General features: G+C 38.8%; 1 protein-coding gene across 8 annotated transcripts in view; it reads left to right on the top strand.

The window, feature by feature from the left end:
* Nucleotides 1–14,793, top strand: part of CREBBP (CREB binding protein) — a 95,486-nt gene that overhangs the window by 43,427 nt on the left and 37,266 nt on the right. For all 8 annotated transcript variants that reach the window (XM_064462070.1, XM_064462068.1, XM_064462065.1 and 5 more), the window contains 6 exons: nt 1,861–2,110; nt 2,676–2,789; nt 10,115–10,357; nt 11,006–11,105; nt 11,543–11,689; nt 12,147–12,264. In XM_064462070.1, coding sequence (XP_064318140.1) covers nt 1,861–2,110; nt 2,676–2,789; nt 10,115–10,357; nt 11,006–11,105; nt 11,543–11,689; nt 12,147–12,264 — 972 coding nt within the window. The remainder of the gene's footprint in view (nt 1–1,860; nt 2,111–2,675; nt 2,790–10,114; nt 10,358–11,005; nt 11,106–11,542; nt 11,690–12,146; nt 12,265–14,793) is intronic.

The raw sequence follows: 14,793 nt of genomic DNA, 5'->3' as shown, positions 1-14,793 counted from the left end.
TCCCTTTGGGTCAGGGCATTACATCTGTGCTGATACAGCTGTAGTCACAACTGCTAACTAGTAGGGTAGTAACAAAAGGATAACTTTGCCTTCGGAAACAATTCTTTGACTGGGATGAAAACCTCGCTTCCAATAAGATTTTCTTTGGCGTGGTCTCTGTATTTTTCTGCAGATTGGCTGAACTAATTGTTTCCTATTTGTGACCCAGGAATTGTTTCAGCAAAACCTGTCTGCTCATGTGGATTTGTTCACAGGAGAAATGGAAGACTTAATTTCAGCTGCCTGCACTTGGGAGCACAAGTAGATGGATTTCCCTCACCCTCTCTTCTTTTATTGCTCTTTCTCTTGTAAGCTCAAGACAAATGGATGCAGCAATTCCTCTTTGTTTAAGATTTACTGTATTATCATTGTCAGTGGCAGAGTCCCCACTTCCTTCATCAAATGCCGGACATTTTCTACTTGATCTTGTGTGCTTTGCTCTCCAGAAGAAAGGCTGGGTCCTTAAAACCTGATGTGCAGGTGGCAAAGCTGAGGACAGAGCTTCCTGCTGGAGTAGTGAGAACTTGTGCCAGGGAACCTGTTGTAACCTAAGAAAATTAATTTTGTTGCTGTTATGGGCTCTGTTCTATAAGCTGTAGAATTTTCTGGGAAGTCCTCCTCAAATGTCAAAAGTAGAGTGGGCTCCAGATGGTCTATTCTGTCACTTAAGGTGATTTTTCCTTAAATGTAGTAAGCAGGCTCTGGTCAGTAGTTCTGTAGACAGCACTGAACTTTTTCCTCCGTTACCTCCCCGATATAATCCTGTTCTTCCTATATTCTATTTATAAGTGGTTTTACTGGCTGGAAATTGGTGAGCTTTTCTGTGGTAACCTATATTTACAATGCATAATCAGAGTGATTATTGGGACAGTTTCATGTTTGTCCATGAGATTAATTCAGGCTGTGAATCACAGGGATTTAAGCACTTTTGCAGTCCCATATCTCCTCCTGCTAATGGAGTCATTGCAGGCTGTGGATTCGTTTTGATTTTGAAAATCACGTTTCTACATTTGTAAAATTGAAAAGCTTCTAAATCTGTGTGGAAGAAATTATATGTTAAGCAAACGCTCTCTCCCGCACTGTTATGAGGCATGCCTTAGACTGAAGATCTCTGTGGGTATGCAGGCCCTGTCAGGCAGGGCTCAGGCATTGGTATAGAACTGCATCCATAAAGAATGGATGCTGGAAACAAAATACCTGTGTAATTAACTCTAGTTCACATCAGTAGACAACAGGCAATCCAGATTTAGGTGGCCCTTTCTGGAAGAAAACTGTATAAATCTTACCTTGGAAATTTTCTCTATAAAAGGAATATCAGTACTTGCTTGTGAGAAGAAAGGCTAATTTAGGCTTGGAAAATCAGGTTTGCCTTTTACTGTAATAGATAGAGACAGTCATATAATTTTGACTGTTTTCTCCCATTGGACTCCTCTTCCAGTTGGGGACAAGAAACTAGGATTGAAGGGTCAAAAACCTATACTATGAAAATATGATACTAAACAGACTTGAATTCCCCCTCCAAGTGTGTTAAGAGCTTTTTCCTGTTGGAATTATCTGTCTAATAAACAGAAGATTTTGGATGGCTTGTTACTTGAACAATTGTTTGTAAATGTCTTAACGGAGGAACCTGTCAATACATTTTTGCTGTTTGAAGGTTAGAATAGAAATGTTTGTAAACGCTACAGAGACTGGTATAATAATCCTTGTAGCCAGTCATAGCAGAATGCTTGGCAAATAGTCTTGTAATACTCAAATTATTATGCAAGATTAAGATCAGAATTGAGACTTGCAGACATGACGCTGAACTATCTGTTCTCTCAGTCCCAGATGCAAACCCAGGTACAGCAAGTGGGGATAGTACCGACGCAGGCAATGGCAACTGGACCAACAGCAGATCCGGAGAAGCGCAAACTGATCCAGCAGCAGTTGGTTTTGCTGCTTCATGCTCACAAATGTCAGAGGCGTGAGCAAGCAAATGGAGAGGTGCGGGCCTGTGCTCTCCCACACTGTCGAACCATGAAAAACGTCCTCAACCACATGACACACTGTCAAGCTGGGAAGGCCTGTCAAGGTGAGAGCGTGTTGCTGAAGCTACTCTTGCAAATGAGCTGTGTAAGGTTTGTTGCATATTTGCCAGCAGTGTTTCTTTTCTTGTCAAGATGATCCCTATACCTGGCACAAATGAGTACCAAAACTGGTTCTTTAATTAAACAGCTGCTCCCTCTTTCATTACCTTTGCTTGGTTTCCATTTCTGATCTCTTCACAGTTGTCAGTTTAGAAAACAGAATGCAGTATTTGCCTTTTAGAAGCAGGATAGTGCCAACAGTAGCCTTGAAAGCCTCTTTTTCACCTCCTCCATTCTATAAAGAAGGTGTAGTATCCGCCATGTGTTTCCCTGCAACTCAGTCAGGTAGAGCTTCTTAGATTTTAGTACTAGTTTCCTTCATTTGTTATGGCATTATTGGTGGGTCCCAAAAAAATTTAGTTCAAAATAAGAAGTTTAAATTTAGCTGTGTTTAGTTAAATATACAGTATTGCTTATAAAGGAGAAAGAATAGAGTTGCTCTAAAATGAGATAACTGAAAACCTGTTAACCAAGAAATTACCTTAATTCTATTGCTTTTTCTTGTTACAGTTGCACATTGTGCATCTTCAAGACAAATCATCTCCCACTGGAAGAACTGTACTCGGCACGACTGTCCTGTGTGCCTTCCTTTGAAAAATGCCAGTGACAAAAGAAATCAACAACGTAAGCAGTTATTTTACTGCTGTCACAATGGAATGATACTGTTAAAATAAAGATCAAATGTGCAGTGTAGGAATAAACTTTAACAGTGTCCCAACAAACTTAATAGCTGTTTAATAACCTTGCATAAGGATGAATATACTAATGATTTCTCCTTTCTGATCATTGAATGCAATTCATTACTTAAATATACAGTAGTTGAAAAGGGAAAATTTCAGATCAAGCATGCATCGTTTTTAAAGGGTGTGGCAACTTCTAGCTGGTGTTTTATTGTGAGGCAGGTCGATAGAGTCCAGTTACAGTGCAGTTTTGGATGAGGTAGGATTTTGGGGAAGATATAAGCTACTTCGTTATTTTTCTTGCTGCTAGAAACAACTTTAATCAACATGCTAGTGATTAAGAATAATCCAAAATGTTTGTTGTGCACAAAAATCTCGTCTGGGTGTCTTAGTCATTAAGTGTATTTAATGCTGGTGTAGACTAGCTGAAGTTCCACAAATCATAGTGGGTTTGCGCGTGCCTGTTTTTTATAGTAGCTTAGCTGTTACGATGCTTGAGGGCAGCCAGTTTCTAGTGCATTTCTTCCCTCTTGCTCTGAAACAGAAAATTTTGAACTTATGTTGGTAGGTTTGCTTCTTATAAAATCCTTTGAAAACATGCCAAGGTAGAACATTTTACAGCATAGATACAGCAGTTCTAGAAGTCTAAATAGTGTTGTGTCTAAGTATATTTAAATAAGGGTTAAGAAGTGGAAAATAGCTGGAGGACTTGCGAAGCTTGTACATTTGAATTGTGTTGGAAGCATTCTGCTAATTTCCATTTAGGCTGAGACAGCAGTGAGTAATACTAATAAAACTTGGAGGATAGAGAAGAGCTCGGTTAGGTGAGATTAAGGCAGAGGGAAGAGTAGCTGTCCAAATTATCCATTGAGGATGCTCTCATTATAGCTTCAAGATGGTGTTTTTTCCCTCTAAAACTGGAAAAAAAAAAAAAGAATTATTTTGAGGTAAGGATTTTGTTTTACCAAACTTTTCCTTGGTAAACAAGGTACGACTTGTGTGTTAAAAGTAGTAATTTGCTGCAAGTGATTAGTTATGTTTGGCCTTCAAAAAAATGTGTTGAAAGCTTTGCTTTTTAATATGACATGCTCCATTTGTGCATAACATCCTTATTGCACAGTTGTTATCAAAGTGCTAACAACATCTAGCACAACAGAATTGTTTTTTTAATACAGGCTGCTGTAGAAAAGTAGTTCGTGCAGTATTTGTTTTTACATCATTTGTATAACTCATCAAAAGAGAAGGCACTTGAACAATAATAGTCCTTAAAATGAATTCTGTTATGGGATCAAACAGGATGATGTTTGAATGCAACAGAACTATAATGGATAAGTGTAGAAGTTTGGCTCTGTTGTTACATGCAAGGGAAATAAATATGAAATCTCCTTCTTCTATTCAATTAATCAATAATCCAATGGTAGTAACCATGAAAATTTGCAGCTTAGTATGCTGAGGTGCAAGGTTCTTTGTTCTGAACTGTCTGAGTCATACATGTGACACCTTGTGGTTTGTTTGAAGGTAAAAGATGAACACTAAAAATACCTGTTTAGATATGTTATAAAGGATACCACCTTAAGCGTTCAAAAATGTTTGTGAAATGATGTACATTAATATGAGCATTTGAAAGCACTGTGCCTGATCAGGTGAAGACTAACCTAAGCTAGGTTAATTTAAGACTTGAAGAAAATGTTGGCTCCCTTAGAAATAAATAACGATAGCATCTACTAATTTAGGGGGAGGAGGGGATCTGCATATGGCAGAACATGAGAACATTTATAAAGAGAAAAAGAAGTGAGAAGTACAGTGACTCCATTACTTTTGTCAGGCTGTCATCCTTACAGGACGAATGACTGAGCGATGGTCACTAAAGACTTTGAGTCCTAGAATCTTCCTTTCTGTGCTCATGCCTATTTTACCATTATTATTTTGTGTCCCATTGTACCTGTGTTAGGCGTTTCATTGGCTCCTTGAAAGTGTGCTGATCTTTGAGTTTTGCAGTTCAGCACTTCTGAAGCACTGTAGTGTGGTGGCTTGCTTCCACCCTTCCTATGTGCAATGGCTCCTGTGCTCTTTGTCACTGTCCCTGCTCCTCAGGGGTTTCCGTCTGTGTGCTGCAAAACGTCCTGGGTTTTAGGTTCTTACCATGGAGCTGTTTCTTTACAGGATCTTACTCCATGTTGCTAGTGTTTAGATTCTTTGCAAGGAACATCTGGCTGTGCCAGGTTTCATTTGTGTAGCTGCTTTCCTTTTTTTTTTAATTTCTTTTAGTAGTCTTGAACTGTTCTATTGTAATTGTTGATAGTAATGTGACTTATTAATAGGATGTGGAGGGGCAAGATTGAAATTCTTTCTGTTCCACGTGGCTCTTGCTGCGTATACCGTGTATACCTCAGGAAGGGTAGGGGAAGACTGCAAAAAAAAAGTTGTTTTGCTCATGCTAAAATACTAAGCTTTTCTTCTGAATAGGCCAGTGACTCCTCTGTTTTGAAGTAATGACTTGAAGTTTGGTAGCAATGTTTTGGGGTTAAAGGTCTGGTTTTATTAGGAAGTGCTTCCTGCTGAGCCCACCACAACTGGAGTTACAAACTCTTGCAAACAGCTCTTCATATATTTCCTAGCTTTATAGTTCTATCAGAAAAATATTTTTTTTTGAAGGTTCATGTTGTCATGCACATGTTTGGTCGTCTTAATTCTTCTGTTCCTGATCTGGGCAGGTGTGTATTGTGCCACCGAACAGCTACTAGGTGTGCTTCCCCTTGCAGCCCTACAGGTGGTGATAAGTGTGCTGTGCTTACCATTTATTGTGACCTGGGCCATCTTCATGAAGTGCTTCATTTTAGGATCAGGTAACACTAGAAAATCTTTGGGGTCCCTGTCCAGTTGAGTGAGACCAGAAGGTGGAGTTGTGAACATGGGGCTAGTCTTTGCTGAATTTTGCCTTGTGGGAAAAGTTTAAATAAAATGCATTGAGGAGAAAGCTGGACTGAGAGTAAATTCAAGACAACTAATCTTAATCTAAAAAATGTGATTTTTAAAGAAGACTGGGCCAGAAATGCTGGAGTATGTGGACTTGGGATGAAAGGTGGGAATCTGATGAGGGAAACAGAAATAGGGACTAGGAGCCAGCTCGCTGAGGGAGTAGGTTGAGTATGGGCAGAAAATGAAAGACAACCTGGGTGTAGAACACTTGGGAACTGACCCTCTGTAGAGAAGGAGGGGAGTGCTTTGGTGCACAGGGGAATGTGTTCAGAAAGAGTAGGCAGCGACTTCTTCACTAGAGTCCGTTTCCTGTGAAAACGGGAAATGAAATGCAGTTTACTCAAGTCTTACTGTCAGTAGCTGTCTGTAAAATCTACAAACAAATACGCCCATATGTCCTTTTTTGTTTTTTTTTTCAAGTGCTGGAAATAATACATAATGGTGACCTACCAGCTCTCAGGAGACATATGATAGGTGGTTTGCCCACAGATTAAGAAGTTCCATTCATTGACTAATATAGTTGTGCACTGTGAAGGCTCTTAATTGAATGTTCAAATTAAATAAAAATTAAAATGGCATTGGTGGTGAAGTTCAGTGCTGACGCTTCCTACCTTTAAGTTGCTCATAAAATCTTTACCTACCTTTAATTAAATGATTGTGTACACTTACCTTTTGTATACCTGCCTAATTCTGGGTGCAGGACGGGCTTGTGCTGAGGTAAGTCAAGGTTACCGGCAGCATTTTTGCTCCAGCCACTCTGAGCTAGAATTGATGTAATGAGTAGAGCAAGGAGCTGCAGGACAGAGCATTCGAACACAGCTGAAAGAGTCTCAACTCCAGAATTTGAAAGCAAAATGAAAAATTTAAATCAGACATCTCAAAAATGGATTAACATGTTGCTTTCACTGGGGTGGTCAGGTTAGAGAAGTGCTAGGCATTCATACTTAAAGTGGTATTAGTAGTCAGTGTTGAAAATAAATTCTCATCAACTGGAGGGGTGGAGGGACTCTCCTCTAGAAGACATTAATGCGGTTTCATTAAGGCAGCATAATCTACTTTGCACACTGAAACAGGAATCCTGTAGACAAGATAGTGTGTGTTGATTTAGATTACATTGTAATCCATGTGCCCAAGAGGGTCTAATCAGGACTATTCAGGAAGTTGCAGCACTGCTTAGCTTCTGCTTGTTTGAACTTTCACTCTTAGGATATATAAACACATGTGACTTTGTAACAGTGGGACACACGGAGGTAGGTTGTCTTCAAAGCATTTAGAATGTGAACAGTCCTGTACAGAGTTGTCTTTATATTTGTAGCCTCTGTCATGAGCTCATCAATGTCTAAAGCATCGGTTAAAAAAAAAAAATCAAAGTAGGCATTGCTTAGTGTAGCAGTGGCCTAATGTGATAACTCCTGTTGGTTTCAGTGCTGTATTTATTTAAATTCTTCTGATTTCTTATGGTATCTGTCACAGAAGGGACTGCATTTGCACTTGATCTGTCCAGTATGGAAATTTAATACTTCTTGTTTGACAGATTGAGATAATGTCATGCATTCATATAAAACCAATGAACAAACTGACAAAAAAAAACCCAAAAACCCAGATTCTTGCTGTGAAACTACTCAATGTAGTATGCTATTAACTGAGATACAAAATATAGAAAAGCTGAGACCAAATAGTCAGAGCCAGTCATTTTCATGTTGTAAGTGTACTGCTGCCTGTAAGAATGTAGTCTGTCCCCTAATAATAGTACTTCAGTTTGAAGTATTGAAGCAAAATTTGGCTGTTTATACCAGGTTTAGTGAGTTTTGCCTGCTTGAATAGGTACGTGCACACATGGCGGAACTTCTTTTCAAACTGTAAGTCAAAATAGTGGTCTTCAGACGTTGTCCCCTTATGATAATGTCAGTAGTTTTATGAAGAAACAGTGGGGTTTTTTTCTGTGTAGAATAGACTTAATCTCCATGTTGTCGCTCTTAAAGTGACATTCAGACTGTCAACTCTGACAAATACCCAAACTGAGTTTTTATAAGTAGTCTTTGGTCTGGGGCAGAAATAGAGATATGGAAATCTGATCTTTCTGAAGTAGACTTCTCTAGAATTGGCTGGATTTGTGGTTCCTAAAGCTGGTCTACCACAAGGGCTGAACTTGTGCTTCAGAGTAACCAATACCACTGCCAAAGCTCCACCCAAAACCATGGGCAAGAGGTGATTGACTTCTACAAGCTCTGTCTTAGCTTCAGTGTGAGCTTTAAGCCAAGCTTGCAGTCCTTAGATCAGTGCCAGCTTATTTTCACCAGAAGAGCATGAGGAATGGTAAAACACTTGGCTGTCCTCCATGGGATGGCTAGAAGCCTTTTTCATATTCCCGGCCTTCGGCATCACCTGTGGTCATTCTGCCATCTCCAGAGGTGTGCTTCTGACTTACAGGCAACACTGAAAGCTATGGGGTTTTTTTGTTGTAACTTTTCCAGGGAGATATCATTCTCTAACAAGCTTCAATTTTTATTAGCTCCCAAATCAATCCTTTGCTGTCACAACAGCGTCCAAAGCTTTTTGCGTTCCAGGGTGCCACAAATCTTGTGCTATTTAACCTTTCTAGACTTCCTATTTCTTGACTTGCACTAGTATAAAGGCATCTTTCTCTTAGATTGTGTGATTCCAGAGTGCTATGTGCAAGTTGAACAAGAAATTAATACAGTTGCTCTTTAATGTGTTTTGGGTATTTTTGTAGGTTTGGTTTTGTTTGGTTTGGTTTTTGGGCATTATTTTTGTTTGGGTTTTTTTGGTTGTGTGTTTTTTTAATGAAACTGATAGGATCTCAGCCAGCTTCTGTCTTTGTTTTTATACTTGCTTGGAAATGATCAGTGAGTTCAAAAGTTAATATGTGTTCACAGAGTGTAAGCATGTGTAAGACTAATTTCCATGGTAGACCCAGTGTTGAAAATATGATTGTCCTTGGGGAAAAAAAGGATGTTTTCTGTGGGGCTGCTTATTCTGGATATTATTCTGACTATATTTATTTGTAGTTCTTTGGCAAATGAGATCAAATTGAATTCTCATCTGGAGAGGGAAGAGTCTGGACTCTGTAATGTGTGCGTGTTTTCTTGGATGGACACTGAAAGTGTGTGTATCTTTTTCAGTGATTCTCTGTTTCCATAGTGGGTAAGGATTTAAGAAAGCCTAGATAATGCTGTTAATGTCTCAGAAGGCTTATTTTCTTGATATTTTTTCTCTAACCATGTGCCTCCTAATATTTCAGTAAAACAGCTATTGCTGCCTATACTAAAAGCTATTATTGTTGCAATGTTTAGCTCACAAATTTGTAATGCACATTACATATTTAATTACTTGTGGGGGAAAATGTAAAGTACGTATTACTTCTACCAGAGTCTCAGTTACCAAAATGCAGTGTCTCTGTAGTGAAGGATGTACTCCATGTGCCATTCATAATGGAACATGTTATTACTTAGAGTGGCAGCTAAAATGAGGACCAGAAAGCAGATTTTTGTTCACTTCTGTGTTTAGTAAAAACTACTTTTCCCTGTCTACAATGGAAATGACTCTTCATACATCTGTTTGGTGAGAGAGGTTGGTTGGTTGTGGTGGTCATATAGGTTAATGGATACCTAAATATTATTACTTAAATCTTTCACTGCACAGGCTCATCCCCTTTCTGACTCTTCAAATTTAGATTTTGTCACTACAGTCTGAAACCCATCAGGGCTTTTCATATCTCTGAATAACTTGACTTTTAGGGTAATTTGGCCTTCAGAGGATTCATCTAGTGACTGTTCCAAATGAGAATTTCTACCAACAGATCTTCAGTATTACCTTTGTGTCCAAGGACACAGTGTTTCTGCTAAACTCAGGATCTCTGTTCTGGAGCCAAATATTTTGACCTAAAATGGGATTGAAGGGAAAGAGGGAAGTAGAGGAATTAATTCCCTTCCTGCCCCCTCCCCCTTAGTCTACTGTCCTAAGCATGAAAATCCTATTTAGCCTTATATTGGAGCCTATACTTTATGTATATTACAGTAATTATGGGCTTATCTGCCTGAAATTTACAGTACTTCTCTTTAGCCTGCATGTATTAATTGCTATGGTGATTTCTGTCCTGTAGAGTCAAAGGCTGAGTTTCATCACTTGGCATCTTGGGCGTCGTTCTGTCCTTTGGCAGAAAAATATATACCATGTAACTATATGCATGTTCTATTGACTCTTGGCATGATTTGTTTTAGTGTTTGTCCTCACTGATCTTTAATTTCTCTTATCCTTTCTTTTTTATAGCCCTTCTAGGGTCTCCAGCTGGTGGAATCCAAAATTCCATCGGTTCTGTTGGCACCGGCCAGCAGAATACTCCATCGCTAAGTAATCCTAATCCGATTGACCCCAGCTCCATGCAACGAGCCTACGCTGCCCTTGGACTGCCATATGGCAACCAGCCTCAAACACAGTTGCAGCCGCAGGTACAAGGCCAACAGCCAGCACAGCCTCAGCCTCACCAGCAACTGAGGACCATTAATGCATTGGGTAGGTGGAAAAAATAGCAAGAAACTAAGGTGTTAAAGGAAACTGAACTGTTGAATTCTTAGAATAGTCTAGTATTTCACTTGATCAGAGTAGTAACTTTCTGTTCACGTTGATTAATAACTTAAAATTATACTATTTATAAATGCTACCATTAATTTACATTTGAGCGTTAGAAAGCTTTGAATATATTTCTTCTGCCAAAGTAGTTTTGCAGTAGTTTTCCTTTCTTTTAAGATATCGTCCATAGCTGATTGTTGTCTAAGGTGATTAGACAGAATAGCTGAAGGGTTTTGGTTTGTTTAACAAGTATTTCACCTGTTCTAGCAGACAGTTCTGTCTGAAATGCTAATTTCTTTCTGGAACTTAATTGTAGTATTATCTTCTTTTTAGCTTATTGAACTAGTCTGAAGAGTTTATGAATTTTGAATTTTAATAGACTAGTTTTTGTAGACAAATATGTTCAGACTGAAAATAACTTTTGATTCCATAAGTAGCTGTGTATATGCACCACAGCAGATATTACCAAAAAAGTACTTATCTGATACACTGTTTCTTTTGTTAATCAGTTGGGTCAGTAAAGTGTAGTTTTGCCATGTTATTGTCAAAACAGCGAACTGGGTACCAATGATGTTTCATTTTGTCCCGAAGGAGCCAACCAGATGAACCTTCCTGCAGGAGGAATAACAACAGACCAGCAAGCTAGTCTAATTTCTGAAACTGCTCTTCCAACATCCCTTGGGACAAATAAGTAATGCCTGCATTTTCATTCTTGCTCAATTAAACATTTATTTACATACTTATGAATGTAAATAAAGAGCATGCTTTAAAAACTGTGTTGGCATGTGAATGATTAGTCATATCTATAGCTACGCTCTTTCCTATTTCAATTCTATGTCTACTACTTCATTGCCCCAGAGAGCCCCAGAATATGTAGTAGTTTTAAATAAATGCCCAAGGGAAGAATACTTTGTATTTTTAAGTTGTGATACTTTATTGTTCATACAGTGTCATGCAAACTCCAAGCTTTGCTGCTGTAGGTGTTGCAGTTTGCTGATATCAAAATTTCACTTCGAGAATGTTTGATGCAGTAGCTAGAAGTGATGAAAGGAATTACTTCAGATTTACTTCAGGTATCAAACAAAACAAAACTGTGTGCTGTACTGTAACAGTCCCTTTTTATTTTAGTCCACTCATGAATGATGGCACAAGTTCTGGCAATGTTGGAAACCTCAGCTCAATGCCAACAGCTGCACCTCCTTCTAGTACCGGGGTAAGGAAAGCATGGCATGAACATGTCACTCAGGATCTGCGCAATCATTTAGTGCATAAACTGTAAGTATTTACCAAGACTGCTTATTTTTCCTGAATGTTTTTTAAAGAGTTTCAATACTGTAATTCTGCTATTAAGCTGAAAAGTTGTTGATTAGAAAGTTACCAGTAGTGGTTCTTTGACACTGGGCCACTGAAGACGAGCTGTTACTTTTAACCCTTCTCTTCAGTTCATCCTTCGTCCTCATTAAGGAATGGGCATGAAATTAGTTTATATTGCTAGTAAATTTGCTCTGCCGTAGGAAACAAGTATTTAGACTGTCAAACCTCACGCTCTTTCATCATTGAATTTGCTTTAATCTTGTGGGAAGTAGTGCAATATAGAGTTTTTTTAACAATTTTGATATATGTCAAAGATGTAAAAACATGAAAGAATGTCCAGGTTGAATATTGTAAAGCTGTACTGAATTATTTTTTTTTCTGAAGAATTTTTCTTCTGTGTTTTTCTCCTTTCTTATAGTGTCCAAGCCATCTTCCCCACTCCTGATCCGGCAGCACTGAAGGATCGCCGCATGGAGAACTTGGTGGCTTATGCCAGGAAAGTGGAAGGAGATATGTATGAATCTGCTAACAGTAGGGTATGTTGCTTCAGTCCAAGTTTTCAGTATATGTTCAAGAAGAGTAGTATCACAAATCTTATAAGCTTAACGAAAACCACAGAGAATCATTTCACTCTTCTCTTGATAAGGAAAACCATGCTTTCTGTGACAGTGTGTATATAGTCCAAAGCCATCTGATTAATGTCACTCCAAGCTACTTCACCTCCCTCAGCTCCATGAAAACTAGACATCATCCCAGCCCTATTTGCATTCCTCCTGGAAGTGTGATTGACGTGCATAAAGGCTGGAGCACGGCTGGCAGTTCTTGATATTTCCCTTGCTGACTTTCTCCTTTATGAAAGTCTGTGTAAATAGCAGTTCTAAAACTTTCTTAATGCCTCTTTACCATTGGAGGTTTTCTCTAGGACTCAGTCGTGTTATACTGCTTACCTTTTACCCATACTGTTGGAATTTTCTCATCTGCTCAGCAGCACCAAGTGATTTAGCTAAGACACATAGCTGTTTCATATCTCAATAAGACGTCAGTTTGCCTGCATTTGTCCTCATGCATGGGAAACAAGACAGAATTCCTGTTCTTGTTCGTTATTTTTGCTCTGTCTGCAAAGAGGTGTCAATTCAAATCTCTGTTACTCAGGCAGCAAACCCCTGTTGATTGACATGCTGAAGATACTATTTCATTATGACACTGTGGTAATTCCACCATAAAAGAACCACTTCCCGAAAGTTTTCATCAGGTGAAGACAATGTTAGTAGTGCCAGTAATAATAGTAGTGAGATCTTAACCTGATCAGAATCTTGAAGTCCTTTCTTTAAATTAGAGTGTCTAAACAGAGTAGTTGGTGGCATTTCACGTGCTAATCATCCAGTAAGACAGTAACACTTACTCTGCCCTTTCAGACCATCTCCCAGAAGAGCTGAAGATGGAATGCAAGTTTCATTTCCTAGAGGTGGATAGGCAGTGACCATACTTGTGCTGCTGCTGCTGTGTCAGCATCGGTCAGTGACAAGATCATATTCTTCTTGTGGCTACCAAGAGGTTGTTTAGCAAGGAAGACTTGGGTGTCATGACCCTTGATCACCCTGGCAGCTTTAGAGAACAACTTTAGAGAGAATGAGGATTTCATAGACATACATAGGCATCTAAATACCTTCTCAGTAAGGATGAGCACTGTAGGCTTCTGGTTATAAATTAAATGTCTTCTGACCTGTATGCCAGACAAATACCCAGAAGTATCTTCTCTTCACCCCCTAAAAAAGCTGTCAGAGCCCCATTGTCAGAAGTGTTGTTTATGGGAATTCATCTAACATATTTGGCTCCAAGCAGCAAACTTGGAAGAAGAGAGTAGTTTAGAATGTATTAACAATGCTTTGTGGAATTGCATCCTTCTTTTTAAGGAGCACCTGTTCTACTTTGATGTTGAAGAACAGATTAGTATGAGGCATCATTGTAAACAGTTTGACATTGTTTTAGTAGTATGTGCTCCTTGTGAATACGTCCTTTTTCAGGAATCTTTGCAGTATGAAAGTAGCACAATATTAAATTTACAAGTAGGAAGTTATAGGTGAAGTGTCTTGAGCAGGAGGAAGGAAGGGGCTGTAGTGCTTTTAAATTCGACAGCAGAAAAGTGTCTGCTGGATTTTTGAGATGTTTGGAGGAGGGAAGTGACCTAAACCCAAAGCTTTATATTGCAACACTGGACTTTTTTTTATCAAGACTGGTGAGGAATACCTATCTCATATTAGTTTTCTGAAGTGAACCCAATCCTACTGTAATAAAAAAATTCTAGTTTTGGTGAAAACTGGTTGAAGACAAAATGACTGTGGGACAAGCATCACTCAGCCCTTGTTCCATGTAGCACTGGATTTTAAGAGCGTAGGTGACCTCACAAAAGAAAGGTAGTCATGAGGGTTTTGGGGGTTTTCTTTCCCTTTGACGGGTGCATAATCTCATGCACTTGGCAGATATGTGTCCAGCAATTGCTGACAAGCAAAATTGTGTACCTTGCTGTGCACTGTGACTACCTTATTTGATCTGTTGTCAGTGTAGATTGAGTAAAATGGATTTTTCATCTTGTGCAGATGTAGTGTTTAGTTGTCTGTGCCTGTGGACTATTTTTCACTGATTTCCTCAGTTCCTTTGGGGTTTTGTCTGTTTATTCCTTGCAATGACTGTTGGTAGTCAGACTCCTTAGGAAAAGAGCGGTTCCTTTCTTTATGTAAAAATCGATCTGTCTGTAACGTGTCTCCTGAAGTTTATTCAGTGTAACTGTTGCTGGGAACAATTTTTTCTTTTGTCTGTGGATTAGTGGAAATGTTTGTTATTAAAATACATTTAAAAATCATTCTTAGAAACTAAATCACAGCTTCCCATTGTTTCTTGAAGCAACAGAGGACCTACAGTCGTCATCTTTGTCTACTAGTCTACTGGGAGTAGATATGAAGGATAGCCATAAAGCCAAGCCTCATATATGTTTTCTGGAAGCTTTGTTTTTCCTTTTCTGCATTAAAGCAGTGATGAAACTGTCTCAATTCAACAAAATTCTGAAA

This window comes from Phalacrocorax carbo, chromosome 10 (genome assembly GCF_963921805.1).
Source record: "Phalacrocorax carbo chromosome 10, bPhaCar2.1, whole genome shotgun sequence".
Taxonomy (NCBI): domain Eukaryota; kingdom Metazoa; phylum Chordata; class Aves; order Suliformes; family Phalacrocoracidae; genus Phalacrocorax; species Phalacrocorax carbo.
The sequence above is the reverse complement of the archived record's forward strand: the minus strand, read 5'-3'. Positions and strand labels throughout refer to the sequence as shown.